Raw genomic sequence first — 16,551 nt, 5'->3', positions numbered from 1 at the left:
TTATTTGTAACCAATTAATGTAAATGTATTATAAGATTTACTTATAATTTATGGACGAATTGTAAATATATTGGAAATAAAAAAAAATATTTCTTTGAATAATTAACATATGATTTTCATTTCACTAACGTAATACTCTCTATCCCCGCTGAATTCAACGACAATCTGCACCGAGCGTCAGATATTTCGTGATGATACTGATTTTATTATTCCAACGAACTTCTGAAGCTCTTTCACTGTACTTATCTGATGAAAACGCACGATTGGCTAAAACAGTTTTTATTCTGATAAATTAGATGGCAATCCTGATGTTGACACAAGTGTTTAAGAAAAAGAGCAAACTCGAATGAATCGTCATTTTTTCAAAATGAGCTTCTTCGGAAATAGTCATTAGGTGCCGTGCCCCGTTTTCATCGCAAAAGAAAATGTTTACTGATTAGATACTGTCAAGAAAAATTAGCTTTGCTTCGAACTATGTAAACTCTCATATCCAAGAGAAAACGTAACCTACTGAGTTCACAGAGTATTTTCTTAAAAAACAAAAAGAAATATAGAGTTTTCCATTGTAGTATTATTTTATTTCTTTATAAAAACTATATACAATGAATATGGCGTAATAAAATCGAAATACCGCGTGTTTCTTACAATGATATTAAGAGATTGGTAATATGGTTTCAATAGAAGCACAATAGTTTACGATGTAGTTTCAATAGTGCAACACTTTTATGACACTATCAGAATTGAAATGATAAAAAAAAAACAATCAAAGCAGCAGTCGAGTCGTTCACAACAAAATATCAACATTACAATATGAAAAAAGTAAGTCGCCAAGTCACCATAGGCATTAATCTACTAAGGTACAGTCGTGACTAAATTGTAAGCTTTACGTATTTCTGTGGCATAACCGTTTGATGTAATGATTTGTTTGAAAGCGCGATATATAAATCACTATAAAATCCAAAGTTTAGGTTATCATTATAAAGTTTATGAAAATAGATTTTACATAAGTCTTTGTACGTGGGAAAGTTTGATTAAAGTTAAATGTTATGGCTGTTCAAGGGTCCAAAATTCATTTCAATTATATCACGTAAAAATGTATTTCTTAAATAATTTAACGCTTAAGTAATTGTGAATGTGGTATAATAGTTTTATTAATTTTTCTCATTATTAAATTTTATGTTTGTATGCTCACGAGGTTTTCTAGTCACCTGTACAAATATTATTGTTATAATAAGATTTTTTTATGTTCAGCGACATCGTAGCATGAAAACTTACTAAATAATTTTTTTATTATTTGAATAATATTATTGTTAAGTTGAAAAGCACTAAAAAAACTACATCATAATTGGATCTATTATAATTGAAAGCAGAATCCGAATTCGAATCGAGCTAATAAACATATGAAAATTTAAGTCTAAAAATTTTCTCATGCTTAGTAATTGAAATCACAATCTGTTGCTCACTGTTATCCGCAGTGACTCCGATTCGTTTTATTACATTTTTAATATTAACATGTTCTAAAATTTAGTCGATAAAGTAGATTACAAAATATTTTTCGATGAAATTGTTTTTATTTTCTTCCATACATCAGTAAAAGATCTTTCACAAAATAATGCTTATGTATCTGTACAATGAAGTAATGCATTTATTATCAAATAATTAAATATTAATATAACTGTTATATTAACATATTTAACATATACGCTGTAGAAACTGTACCAAAATAAGTACAATGAATATGACGTAATAAACAGTATTGTTAGCAAAATATATTTACAAACAATGTTTATTACTATATAAATATATTGACGTAAACGTAGGATACTACATAAAACGTTTGCTCCATAAAATATCGGTTTGATTTGGCAGTAATATATATCTTTTTTATCAAAACTAAGTATCCATATAAGGCAAGCGGCTTTCACTTACAGAATTGTGTACAGTATGATTAAAATCTATTTAATAATACTATGTGCAAACCATCGACTACAGATATAATATCACATTTTCGTGTTTGCATGAATAGATAAATCTATTACTTAATGTAGTTCAATTAAAAGCAAGAATGTAATAAATATTAACAGTTCTTTCTGATTTTGAATTACGGTAATTCTTATACTATTAAACTAATAAAGTTCCAGAAGTAAATGAAAATGAATTTTTCGAAAGAAAAATAGTAAATTATAGCAAATAGTTTTAATTAAAAAATCTAAAGTTAAGTAAACTTATAATAATACTTTTTTTACACAATTACGTTCAACATAAACTTTCTTTCATACAAAAACAGTTTGTCATTCTCTGCTTTTTAAAAGCAAAATTGACAGTTTGAGGCACGTATGATTTTTACTGTTCTACTTATAAATATGCGATTGTTTTATGTACAAACTGAAAGAATCTTATCAGTAGAAATAGTAATCTCACGAACGACGAAATTTAATAATCCAATTTCGAATGCGCGTTACAATGCAAAGTAGTGTACCATGCTTAATTTGAATTATTGCCTTTACTACGTTATCAACTCGTAGCGAATTTTTTTTAAATTATGTCAGGAACGTATTGCACAAAATCGCGGAAGACATTACTTTTAGCGTCTAATTAGAATTAATATGGAATCATCAGTAATATTCCGACTATCATTAATACTTGAATAAGTATTAGCATCATTTTTCGGTGTAAGTTATCATTTTCATATAGAGCTATATGATAGCAATACATTACTATTGGTAGTATGATTATCAATCTTATTATCTGAGAATAAATAAATTATCCATTATAACCGAATACTATTATCTTAGATATCGTACAGTTTGACCGCACCGGTGAAATTATTGTCGTTGCTATTTACACAGAGTCTCCGTGTTTGGTTACGTAATCGTCGCGCGCGACCTTCCAAAGTTGTTCGAACATTGCTCGCCCCGTTTCTTTTACTAAAGAGGAGAATGGGCCATGATGATTTTGAAGCAAGATGTGCGGATGATCGAATTCCTGTAATTATGAAATAGTGAAAGTTTGTAATTGAAAAAACTGATAACATGAATAGTTGTTAGTAAAACAAAATTATAATATATTTATTTCTGTTAACTCACCACAAGCCTTCCTTTATCCATAACTAGAACCTTGTCGCTGTCCATGATGGTGTTCAATCGATGAGCCACCGTAAGCACGGTACATGGTGCAAATTTGGTGCGGATAGTGCGCTGAATGAGCGCATCAGTATGAGGATCGACGTTAGCAGTCGCCTCATCTAACATGAGTACACGATTATTTCGGAGTATAGCACGAGCTAAGCAAATTAACTGTCGCTGTCCGGTACTATAATTTGAACCTCGGTCAAGTACCCGATGATCAAGACCGTTGCCGGTCAACGTTACTGCATCCTTCAACTCAACCTATATCCAAAGTTTAATTAATGTTCACTTTCATTTTTAAATGTATTACGTATTATGTTTCAATTACCTCCTCCAAAACTTCCCATAGAAGCTTATCCGTGAACTCATTGAATGGGTCCAAATTCCGACGTAATGTTCCGGAGAAAAGTACAGGATCTTGTGGGATGATTGAAATATTTTTTCTTAAATCTTCTAAAGCTATAGTACCAGTATCAATTCCATCGATTTCAATGCCACCTTCTACTTTGGCTAACCTGAAGAGCGCGGAGATAAGAGATGATTTTCCAGCTCCTGTCCTTCCAACTATTCCAACCTGCAATGATATTCACATTTTATTAATTCCTTTTTCCAATACTATAAAAAAAATAAGACGATGTTCTTTTACCTTTTCACTCGGTCGTATTGACATAGTAAGACCTTTGAGCACCGGTGGCTCATCTTCAGAGTAACGCATATAGACGCTTTTAAATTCAACTCGACCGTAAGTTGGCCAATCTTTTGGCGGTTCGATCAATTGCATTTTCTCTTGCTCTCCTTTTTTCAGCTTCTTCTTCTTCTTTTTAGCTAATTCACCTCCATCACGTAGATTAGGTTCAGCTGGTAATTCGGAATACTCGAGTACTCGTTCTACCGACATTAGTTGATTTGTCACTTCAGCGCTTTGACGCATACCCCATTGGATCATACCCGTCAATGACATTACTTGAGTTATCGCTAAACCTACATCACCACCGGTGAAATCTAAAATAATTTTTTTAAATTATATTTAAGTCACATCTAAACTGTCAATTATCAAATTAAATTCTAAACTTACTATCTTTCATCACCAGAAAACTAAATGTAACCAGACCCGTAAAAAGGAAACAGAATACATCTAAAGAAAATCCGAAAGCCGTGCTTGTCGCAATGAACATATACCACGAGGAAGTATGCATATCTTGTAACTTGTCGAATTCCGTTTTGAGAATTTTTTCCGCTTGATAAGCTCTTATCGTCGTGATACCATTTAAAGTGGCATTCAAATGCGTAAATACAGGCGATCGAGCTACAACAAATGTATTGTCTAAGTATACTTTCAAAATCAAATACAGATAATTTTGCTTTTTTTCTAACTTACTTATTCCCTCGAGTCTCTTGACATTTTTACTGGTCTTCAGATAAACTTTCCGGATGAAGTAGAAAATACCTCCAATCACTACAATCGGTATAACGAAATATTTATTCGCAGTACACGTGACAATTAGAGAACCCCACATAGCTAGAATAATTTGTCCAGCGTCGAGTGTCGCTTTTGGCAACAGTTCATCGATAGCTCCAAGATCCTTAGAGAATCGATTTAAAATTCTTCCACTTGGATTTGTGTCGAAGAATCGCATTGTTGCTCGAATAAGAGCTCCAAAGACGAGATCATGAAGGCGTTGACTGGCACTCAAACAAACTTGATAGAAAGCGAAGGATCGCACAATGCCTACCAGAAATATTGACATTACGATGGCTGTATATATGTACATGTAGTACTCTTTCGATTCAAGATTATCTTCGGCGAGGTAGGCCTTTGTACTATGATTGTTTCCAGCTTCTGGAATATCTTTCATTGCAAAACTGTCTGTAAAATTTACTGTGTGCATTGCATTATAGTAATTACGGGATTCTTCGGCATTGACACTGAAATAATGTACATTTAGTAAAAAAAGTCCTTATGTATAATTCAGTATTTTGATAATACATACATCTGGGGAATGTACCAATCGTTGCAGCTGACGCAAAATTGAGTTGCCAAAAATAGAATGAAAACTACTAGTGCAAATATACTGCTTCCACCAGATCTCATGTACCTTATCATAAGGCTACCTTTAACGGCTCCGCGTGATGTACCTTCTAAGAAATCTCCTTGAACATTGTTCTCATCGTCTTCATCTTCCCCGTCGGTCTCTGCTCCGCTATCAGTTGCTCGACTCTGAAAGTATAAGAGTGCTAATAACATACGTTATAAAACTAAACTTGGTGTATTAAAACTTAATAAATTACCCTTGTACTCGACGAAGAGAACTGACGCCTTATATGAGACGATTTTTCAATGGAAGACTCTTCAGTGGATTCTGCAGCTTTTTCCTCGGCGATTAAACTATTGTACTCGGGATGAACGCGCAACAGTTCTTGATAATCGGCAAAATGATGTAATTTTCCTTGATCCAGCAAAATAATAGCATTTGCACCTTTGATGTACTGTAGCTGATGGGTTGCCAAGACACGCGTTTTGCCGGATAGATATTTCTGGAGACATTCTTCAAATAAATGTTTACCAACGTGCGCATCAACCTAAATATCAGAAAGGTTAATTATACATTTTTTTCTCGTGATATAAATGAATATAATATTCTTACAGCACTCAGCGGATCATCTAACAAATAGACGTCAGCCTCACGATAAACCGATCTCGCCAAATTGATTCTGGCTTTCTGACCTCCTGATAATGAACTTCCTCTCTCGCCAACGATCGTCTGATCACCGTGAGGGAATTGCTTGAAATCTTTTTGCAAAGCGCATACCTTCACTACTTTTTGATACCTATGTCTGTCGAATTTCTGACCGAAGATAATATTCTGTCTTACGGTTGCGCCGAAAACCCATGCGTCTTGATCGGCATAACTAATACTTCCTTTAACTTCAGTGTTGCCTTGCAGTACTTTGAGTTCTCCCAAAATTGTAGAAATGAGTGAACTTTTCCCAGCTCCTACCATACCAATTACAATGTACAATTTGCCTCTTTCCATTTCTAAATTGACATCTTCGAGAGTTGTTTCAGTCGAGTGAAAGTCCCATTTGGCCGTTACATGGTTCAGTCTTATAGCCCAGTTTTCTTTGGATTTGTCTGTGTATTGTCTGGAAATAATTAAATATAATCTTGTAGAAATCATCTTGTGCAAAATGTCATTAAAATAGTTCACTTACTTGACGTTTTTTTTCTGCTTTCCATTAGCTTCGATGTTATCATGTTTCAACAATTCACTAGCTCGCATAACAAAGCTCTGTCTACTTTTATCATTCGACCTCTCCTCATAAGTAACATCTTCATCGATATACGGAAGATCCGGTTTAGACGTAGAATTCATCGATACCGAATTATTCGAATTCGACAAATTGGCAATCCCATTATTAACATTACTCGATTCGAACTCCTCAAACATCAGAAAATTCTGCAATCTATTAACTGCAACTCTACACTCGGCAATCTCAGCAATACCACGTACAAACATGGAAGACATTGTTTGTGCCATCAAATTGAAATATGACATGTAAACGAACACCTCATCGACGGTAAGTGGTTGGCCTCTGATCATCATCGTTATCAAAGTACCGAACAAGGCAGCTCGCGTGGTAAACATATTAAACGTCATGTAAATACCACGGATATACGAACTCTTTCTTACGACTTTGAGCTCGAGTCGGCGAGCTGATTCGACCAATGCACAAAATGGCTTCTCCCAGGCGTACATCTTGATTACCTGCACGCCGGATATTATTTCGTCCATAAGACGTACGCGCTCATCGGTTTTTATCGATGTTTGCAGGCGGAATTTGGAAGACAGTTTGCCCAAATAACCTTTATGCGGTAAAATAAAATGCATTAAACAGAATTTTTTACTAATGTTATTTTTAAACGTAAAAATTTACCTTGGAACGGTACAACGAGGAATATGATTGTCATTCCAACTAAAGCTGACCATCCAATTTTCAAATACAACAGTACTAATATAACCATTGCTGACAGTGGTGCTGACCACATGTGATGAATAAATACTGATATAATATCGAACCTATTGACGTCGCTGGCTACTAAATTGACTATTTTACCAGGTGCTGTTTCACCCATGGCAGTCTTACTCAAACGTAAAGCCTGAGAAATCAAACATTATTTATTATTGGTTGGACAATTTAAAAATACAAATCAAATTCTAATAATCACCTTTCTGTAAACAACGGAACAAGCGGCAACTCGAATGCGTCCACCCACGTGAAAAGCGCCGAAAATTGTTTGATTCAACGATATCACATTAGCCAAACTTGCTAATACTATACTGGTGGCGAAGTACATTGCTTCCTCGTAACTTGTTGTGGAACCTGGCTTGAAATATTGAAGAAGTGCACCGAGGAGCATCGGTGTGCCCAACCTATCATGAAAAATGTAACGTAGTTATTATAATTTTGAAACTTTACTAAAACAATAATTTAGCTGAAGATTCGGCAACGTATTTTATTGAAGTAACATTAGCGCTGTGTATTTATGTTCTTCTCGTGTTTAACTATGTACAGTTAAAGCTCGGATATCAATAGTAATCTGTAATGTATCAAAATGCATGTTCACACTAATCTCAAGCGGATGTTAAATTTTCCCAACGAGGACCGTTGCGTATCTCAACTGTACAATTACAGTAAAATTATTATATGGGCTGTACGAGTAACATTTCCTGAACTTCAATTTATTTCCGTTATCCAAACATTACAAATTTATTTACCTCAAAACTAGCTCATTGAGTATTTGTATGCAGCCCAATATAAAGTATTCGGACGCAAACGCTATACAAATCGCCCACAAGAAGCTTGGACGACGATTTTTTCTTTTCGCTTTCTGTAGCTCGGCAAACCATTGTCTGCAAACATAGTAACAATTATTGACTACAGTACTTTAATGAATCTTTCTGCGATAGTTTTTGTGATCGATATCAATTATTATATTGCCATAAATATAAAAAATACTAACTTCTCTAATCGATCACCAAGTACACTTGACTTGTCCGTGCTAACTGGATCATAAAGATCTTCGACTCCTAAGATCTTGCTGTAGCCTTTTTTGAATAAATTGAAAGTCCATCTATAAAATAGCAAATAATTCGTGATTGCCTATCACATAAACACATATATCAAAAAAGCAATTGCAGAAATGGAATTCAAATTGAAAAAAAAAAACCCCTAGCATACATTTAAACTAAACTCAAAAAGACAGCTCAATAAAAAATATATTTTTACTCGCAATTTCGGATACCAATCGAGAAAACTACTTACGTCCACGTCAATATGGATAAGACATTGGCCCTCTCTCTGGGATTCGGATTACTGATGATTTTCCTGTTGTCCATGATCGAAACGTCTCATCGATCCGCATCCGTTCTTCGCTGCTATTTTATATACTTTCTATCACCACAATCACAAAACTGTCAGTCTCTTATTTCACTTGTTAAATACCACATTGACTTTCAATCACGCACAGACACTACATTGAATCTTCGCTTCTTGCACATTCATTCCCTGCAAAGTTTGGCTTCTCTGGTTGCGTTTTGGCTTTGTAGCAAGCGACTGCCTTTGATAATCCTAGTTGAACAAACAAAATAGAACAGAACAGTTATTATCTAAATTTTCTAAATATAGGTATGAATGAGTGGGCTCGTTAAAAGTACTGTAATTATAAATTTTATCTTGAACGTATGATCCGCTATATTCTACCCATAAGCTTATATAAGTACTTATCAAATCGCGTTTTATCGTCTTGATTACAACTATTTTTTGAAAAATGCATTATCTCTTTTGAGTAGTTAAAAACTTCGCACAACAAGCCGATATCTGTACTGCAATATGAAACTTATATAATTTACAAAATCACACATTTATCACAAAATCATAAACACTCTTTTTTCAAAGTGAACCGAATGTTGTTTTGAAAAAGTCACGTCTAATACATATACCGCGCAAATGTTTTGCATAATTAGTAAACGAGTTGAATATTTGACCCAAACAAACAAGCGAATTATGACGCGCGTGCATAATGCGCCGGGATTGAGATTAAAGTCAGATTACTAACGCATGAATGTAGATAGTCAGCTTTCACCGTGCGGAAACAGTAGACGCTATATTAAATTTCATGTCGAGTCTTATGAGCTATCTCGAAAATTTTTAAATTAATGCGAGTATTTAAATTCATTCTACATACATGTGCATGTAAAATTTCATTGTTGAGACCGTCCACATGCTGAATCACGAAAAAATAGATCGCTATATGTTTGCAACGAATTTTAAATTTTCAATCACTACGCAGTGTTTTTATTATTGCGACAAAAATACAACGATTTATCTGAGATTATAGTTTATAGCAGCTGATTAATATAATAGTCCAGCAGAATTAGAGTTTTACGTGGATGTAGAAGGTAGAGGCGAGAAAAAAAATTTTTTAGGTTCAGGAAAAGGTCAGTAATAAACGCTATCGATGATCCAGCTGAAAAGTGTAAGCCGAAAATGAGGATTTTATTTTTAGAAAATGAGCTATATCTCAAAAACCAAGTTTTAGCGAAAAGTTGTATTATTGCTTTTTGTTCTTTATTAATTTGCTATCAAATATAAGTCAATTTTACTATCAATTGCAAAATTATACTGTGTATGCTCCATGCAAAAAAGTGGTCACCGAAAAAAAGTCTTTTTCGTCTAATTTTTAGATATTGTTAATTTCAGTCAAACTTATAAACTATAAGAAGCTACATTGCAGATAATTTGAAGTGACACAAGAGAATTATCGAAACAATTACAATTGATAACTGATTTTGACGTTATTTTAAATTATACTTATCGTTAGACTACAACTGCAGACATCGATAATTTATTGCCCACTTTAATGTGTAACAATTGAACTATTTAATGTAAAAATTCGCATTTTTATACTATGACTCAAGGTATTCTTCCGTCATAAATTACTGCTAATATAATACGAAGAAGCTTAGTGATTTTCATTTTTGTTATACTCCATGCTGGAAAATTTCCTTTCGAGAATAGCTACAAATTATAAAAATGGTGCTGTGGGAGCTGACTCATAGAAGCAGACATAAGAAAAGCGGAGAGAACATTGTTCGCGAACTCCAAAATAAAATATAAAATAAATATATAAATGTAAATATAAAATAAAATTACACGCAACATAAACAATGAAATTTTGCAATTATGTATATTGAACCACTTGTATTTGATAGCAAATTTGATAAGGAACAGAAAACAACAATACATCTATTCGCCAAAACTTCTAGTTTTTGAGATATAATTCATTTTCTAAAAAAAATCCTCTTTTTTGGCATTTTTTTCACTTATTTATTAATAACTAAATGGTCAAAGCTTTTTAGCTGGAGCATCGACAACGTTTATTGTTGACCACTCCCCGGACTTAAAAATTTTTTTTCTCGTACATCCACTTTTGGGTCGATTTTGGGGCAATTCTACTGGACTGTAATGCGAAACATGATTTTAAAATTAAAAAGAAAAATAAGGTATGCTCACAAAATAATGAAGTTCGACGTCGCAAACCTTTGATTATATCTTCTCTGAAAATGACAATCGAGTATTTTCCTGTTGATTTCAATATCGCGCCTTTTCGTTTCACAACAAGAGTGTGAGAGATGAAATTGCATGTCAGTGAACGACAAACAACGAGAACGTAATCACGAGGAGTAAAGAATACACCGTATTAACAAGGCAAGAGAGAGGCTTACGATTCAATTGTCCCTGGATCTTGAGCTGCAAACTGCAAGTTCACGCTCGTCAAGGAAATTGTTCTGTCTCTGACAGTTATTCCATTGAGTCACATTCTACTTACTTCAAATTAATAATCTCACGAGTTTTCTTATGTTGAAATAGCAGCGAGCAACTTACGTGATTTAGAAAACCGTCGTCAAACAAATCGAATAAGTTTCAGTATTAATTTTTCTGCGTATCGTTATATTATATCGAACCATGTAATATATACATCCGATCAATGCACATATTCGCTTTTATCTTTATCAGAAGCGAACGTTAGTACGAGTCGTCGTTACAGCCGTGAATCGACAAGTTTTTTTTAGTTGTAGGCTCATTACTAAGTCTTAACTTTTCGTTTGACCTTGCCTGTGCGCGTTCAGATCGCGTGTAGGCAAAACGTAAAATATTATTTCAGGCGGCCTCTGCCAATAAATTGTTGTATACACTTATTTTGTTAAAAATTAACTATATTCAGTAGATTTTTTTAATTTCGATTGAATATTGCATCAGAAAGCCAAACACGATAAACTGGATACTAAATTTTTTTATAGCTTCAGAAAAAAACATTCCTTTTACCGTTATCCAATTATTTCTATAGTGAATTTTCATTCTACTATCTATCATCGCGGAAACTACTAAAATAGAGTATCATCACAGTCTCGTGTTCATTAAAAAATGCCAACGATGACCGATAAAATTAACCACGTCTTTATCGATTTAAACCGGCTGATAAGCGAACAATAACGAAGGACAATAACTCCGTTCCTTTCAGCAATTATCATATGTTTAATTGACATGCTCTCATTTCATTACTTTTCTGAGAAAACATATGCTCATGATAATAACAACGTCATCATCATGAGTGTGAGATTAAAGAAGAGAAAATTACATTGTAGGCAGTTAAAGGGTCAACCACACGACCGTTGATAAAACGAATTGTTAGCTGAACGGCTGAAAAAGCGCACGCGCTTCAATTTGCGATAAGAGCCTATGGCACTTTGCAAGGTCGACGCCAGATGATGACAAGGAGGATTGATTGTGTTGAATCAATGGAACTGTTGGATTCTTTTAGATTTTTTTTTGTTTCATGATTATGGGCTATTGTACTGCATAATTAAAAGTTTTTTCTCTTATTGGTTGTCAGTAAAACTTTGCATTTCAAATTATGAAAATTTAAAAAAGGTGGACTTAAATAACGTTGTTCAAGATGGTAGGAAATGAAGTTTTAATTGTGATTACCTAGGATTCGAAGAATATATGTCGATTAATTTACTTTTTTATGAGTAAAAAGAATCTATAGTCACTGAAAAAAATCTGATGAAATAAATGGAGAAACAAATCTTACGACGATTATGTTTCAAGGTTGAAATTAAACAGCAAGTGATGACTCGGGCTATTCACTTCGAAATATCTGAAAGCGCCTTTTTCGATTACTATGAAATCACGAATGATTTTGCGAGTTTAAAAGTTTACATTGCTATGTTAAAAATCAAAATGTGTTATTTTCTCGAGAAGTTAAAAATGGCAACATGAAATAGCAGATGCCCTAATTAAAAATCTTTCAAGCGATAAATTTCATATGAAATTCTTCATTGTGAAAATCGATGACCAATCGCCCGTCTAAAACACTGTGATGAAAAGTTTACTAGTTCAAAAAATCAAAATAATTAACAGAATATCCTTCGTTAACTATTTTCAAAAAGTAAGCGTAAAAAAATCAATTCAATGTGAAGGATTAATCGCTGGTAAAAAAAGCCTCGCGTAAATCATTCAGTAAAGCTTTGATCTTTGAACGAAAAAATTCGTGTCAAAGCCACATTTACACGAAGCCGTTAGGCTCATTGATGCCGGTATTATCCGCGCTTTGCGCTGCGCGATTTTTCACTGTTATATAATTCCCCAAGCGCATTGCACGGCCGGCCAACACGCTTTAATAAGTCATGCGCAGGCCTCTTACTTGACGCCGAGCGCGCGCTTCTTCTAAGATGATATCGAGTGGCTTGTGGTCGTCACACTTGCGATTCAATACCCACGCACGTTTCGTTCATAATAACATTTTGTCCTCTCCTAGCTTGTTCGCTTTTGCAATTAACTTTCATGCTATTTGCGTAGATGGAGAAGTAGCCAATTAAACATTTGATACTGAATTTGCATTCATTTTTTATTTACGTTAGATTGCACTTTTATGGTAAATACACATGAAAGCAAATAAATTTTAAATACTAAAAAAGTATGTCAGAGTATCATTTTCCACGTAAGAAAAGAAAACCTTCAGAGTTTTTTATAAAAATATTTAAAGATCGATTACCATCTTCGTTCACATTTATTAAAACTTATTATATAATTAATAAAATTTATTCTTATTTCATCACTAATTACTAAAGTTAAATTGTATCTCATCAAAACAAATAAACGGATTACTGAAGTCATTTCTCCACTTCATTCTGCAACTTTTATCAGTTTAACACGTGTCTGATTTGCATACTTAAATGGAATTAAATACGAACATTTATTTATCATTCAACGACCTTACAAGTAATCAATAATACACTGTGGCAATATAGTTCCTAAAGTAAAATTTATTAAACTCATACACTGAAAGATGTATCTGACAACGTACTAATCAAGTTACAAACTTAATGGCTGACCTCCATGTCTAGAAGCTACATATTAAGAACATTGATCATAATTACGTATATTTTCAATCTGAACACAGTTTTGTATTACATCATATGTAGTATATATAGAATAATCAAGTTTATCGACGGCGCTATCACACGCGGTCAGCGTGGATTATTGCGGACAATGATTGACGAAATAACGGAAATTCTGAAGAACAAGCTCAGCTTAATCTTCTTTCAAGAATTGACAAAAATGTATTATTGACATTCGAAAAACTGTAGTTTATTTTATGTCGCAAAAACAATGGTTGTGCATTATTGTGTATCATTTGCAGAGCGAAGAATCATTGCTCGATCGATTAGCAGATTTTATTAAATGATATTTATTGCGCTATGCAAGTATGATTTTAATAATCAATTGCTGAATTGTCGACAAATCAGTTGATTCATCGACAAACACTTACATGTCAATGTGCGGAGGTTGTATATAAATTCTATAAAAACGTTTAATACAAATTGTGATACTGTTTAGTCAACTATTTGCACGTTATGTTGTAGTGTAGCAAAAATATTAACAGCTCAAAGTTAATTGCAATTGGCTGTAAAAATAAAAAATGGCATATACAGCTGTCATTTTCACCGTATTTTAACTTATATATATAAAAAGTGCATTGCCAAGCTCATATTTCATTTTTTAATTCGAGTTATCACGTTCACGATACCATCATCGTAGATATGTAGACAACGGTTGCTAATTTGTGGCGGGAATGACTTATTCTACACGTTAAAAAAGAAAATATAAAAGAAAAAACCGTTGATTCAAAAAAATAAAAAATTTCAGAACCAGCAATTAAAAGTGAGCGACCGCAACAACATATAAAGATTTGTTGCGATGTATTCAAAGCACTGAAGCGAATCAACTGACTGCTGCACCCTTTAATCGTGCTAAACGATGCGATACGAGCTATACATGCGTAAGCTACTGTGTTGTATCAATACTCTCTGCTAAATAGATATCTATTTTAAGGTTTATGCGGTATTAGTTTTCAATGATATGCGGCAGATAACAAACTATAACTTTCTTTTTTTCGTATGTCTTATCTTTATGTTAACTTGAGATTTTAATCGACGTATTTTACCAATTACACAATATTATGTAGTTCGATGTATCAATTGAAAGGTTCTGGAAAGTTTTGAGTTGATAGAGGAAAATATTAAATGATAAAATGTATTAAACGTAATTTTCTTGCTATCAAGCAATGCTTTAAAGAGAACTTGAATTAAACGATTTGTGTTTATTATATTTTAATGATGTTAAATAGAACTTTTGAATTTTATTAAGCTTTTCGATGGAAAAATATTATAAATCATGAAAACTGATAGGAGAGTTAATTGGGTAACTGTTGTTTTTTAATTGTATCGTAAGGCAAACGGAATGCTTTGATTTTTCTAACGTTTACTAATTTGAGAAAACAAAATTTTACTGATTGACATTTCATATTAAATTTATATAAAAACACGTTCTATCAAAGCGCAGCTGGAATTATTATATATAATTATATGACGTTTTGCGCTCGCGATAATGAGCTTTGACGTCACAAAGTGAAATCAAAAGGAAAATTATATATTAAATTCGAATTACCAGGCGTTAAATACCAAATTTCCTAACCGATATACTCGAATTCGAAACTATAAATAAACAGGATTTTAAAGAAAAAATGTATCTGAAATAATCGCTGATATTTTGAAAAGTTCTTGTTCTCATGTAATACTCTACACACAAATTATTTCCTGTGTATCAAACTGAAACTGGATCGCGGTCGGACGTTAGACTTCACTATCATTAGCGGATAATTACAGAGCGCGTGGTAAGAAAACAGATCTCACAAGTTAATGATTTTAAGGTTTTTCTTGTTCATTTAACGCAGCTAAACAATATAACGTTCCACAAGAGCGATGGGATCCTATTTTTTTCTGTCATAAATTAAATTTACTGGGCGTTTCTTCTGAAGTGCTATAAGCAGAAATCACTGGTGTAATTTTTCGTCGAAATATTTAAGTATGTAAGCGTAAAAAAATAAAGTCATCCGTTGTTGTATATACGCGTCTGACTAACCATCTGCACGCACTCGGCGCTTAAAACAACCTTGGATTTTTCCGTAAAAGAAGCTACGAAATTCGTAAGCGATTATTAAAATGAACAGCTGTCGATAAGAGATGAGATCCCAGTCAATTAATAGCGACATAGTTATTTACGTCGTTGTGACAAAAAAGATAACGGAAATCGTAAAATCTCACACGCCATTTATACACCAACGCAACCTCGGAAGTCAATACTTTTCAAGCTGTATAATGCTTTTGCAAAGGTTCTGTTTCTTGTGCTTTAGTAATAATGTCAACCGACATAATAAAATATCAGCCACGTGCGTGCGAATGAATTTCTCCGTTTTTTTTTTGTAAATCTAATTGATGCTTATGGATTCGAAAACTCGCGCGCTGTTGAAAACAAACATACAGCGAAAAATAGATTTATACATGTGTGTAGGGCGCAATTAATAAAATGCTTCACGTGTGCGGCGATCGTTCACACGCATGGTAATTAATGAATGCGTGCGAGTCGACGGAGAGAAAATATATCCAAGTAATGTGCATAAATAATATGGTGTCACTAACCTTAATTTCTAGTAGTTAATTTTTTTAATCTTCAATGTGATCGGAGAATAAGAACAAAAAAATTAGAAAAAAAAAATCGGACAGCGTCAGTGGCGAGAGGAGATAGCTGTACACAGAGACAGGAAAAAAACACGTAACACACAGAGCATGGAAGCTGTGAGGCAGTGTTAAAGCCAACTGTACGTCCCGTCGTCCGGTGACTACGAGCAGCATAAGCTACTCGCGTTTCTCCCTCTCTTTCAAAAACCGAAGCAGTACATACTTACTATTGCTGTGACTATATCCTAACCTCGCAACAGCCACGTGACACCAGAAGA

The 16,551-nt window shown here is 33.6% G+C and overlaps 1 protein-coding gene across 1 annotated transcript; it reads right to left on the bottom strand.

The window, feature by feature from the left end:
• Positions 1 to 1,151: 1,151 nt before the first annotated feature.
• Positions 1,152 to 16,420, bottom strand: LOC131669401 (ATP-binding cassette sub-family C member 4-like). The gene is made up of 16 exons (XM_058944240.1): positions 16,235 to 16,420; positions 8,454 to 8,759; positions 8,152 to 8,262; positions 7,907 to 8,041; positions 7,357 to 7,561; positions 7,065 to 7,287; positions 6,342 to 6,993; positions 5,774 to 6,272; positions 5,418 to 5,708; positions 5,120 to 5,346; positions 4,507 to 5,054; positions 4,204 to 4,434; positions 3,775 to 4,130; positions 3,457 to 3,702; positions 3,087 to 3,389; positions 1,152 to 2,985 (listed from the first exon to the last, which is right to left on the bottom strand). The coding sequence occupies exons 2-16, from the start codon at positions 8,525 to 8,527 to the stop codon at positions 2,842 to 2,844; spliced, it is 4,245 nt and encodes a 1,414-aa protein (XP_058800223.1). The 5' UTR covers positions 8,528 to 8,759; positions 16,235 to 16,420; the 3' UTR covers positions 1,152 to 2,841.
• Positions 16,421 to 16,551: the final 131 nt, after the last annotated feature.

Source organism: Phymastichus coffea, unplaced genomic scaffold (genome assembly GCF_024137745.1).
Source record: "Phymastichus coffea isolate CEN01 unplaced genomic scaffold, Cenicafe_Pcof_1.1 PCOF00092, whole genome shotgun sequence".
NCBI classification, from domain to species: domain Eukaryota; kingdom Metazoa; phylum Arthropoda; class Insecta; order Hymenoptera; family Eulophidae; genus Phymastichus; species Phymastichus coffea.
Note: the sequence above shows the minus strand (reverse complement) of the source record. Positions and strands in the feature narration are given on the sequence as shown.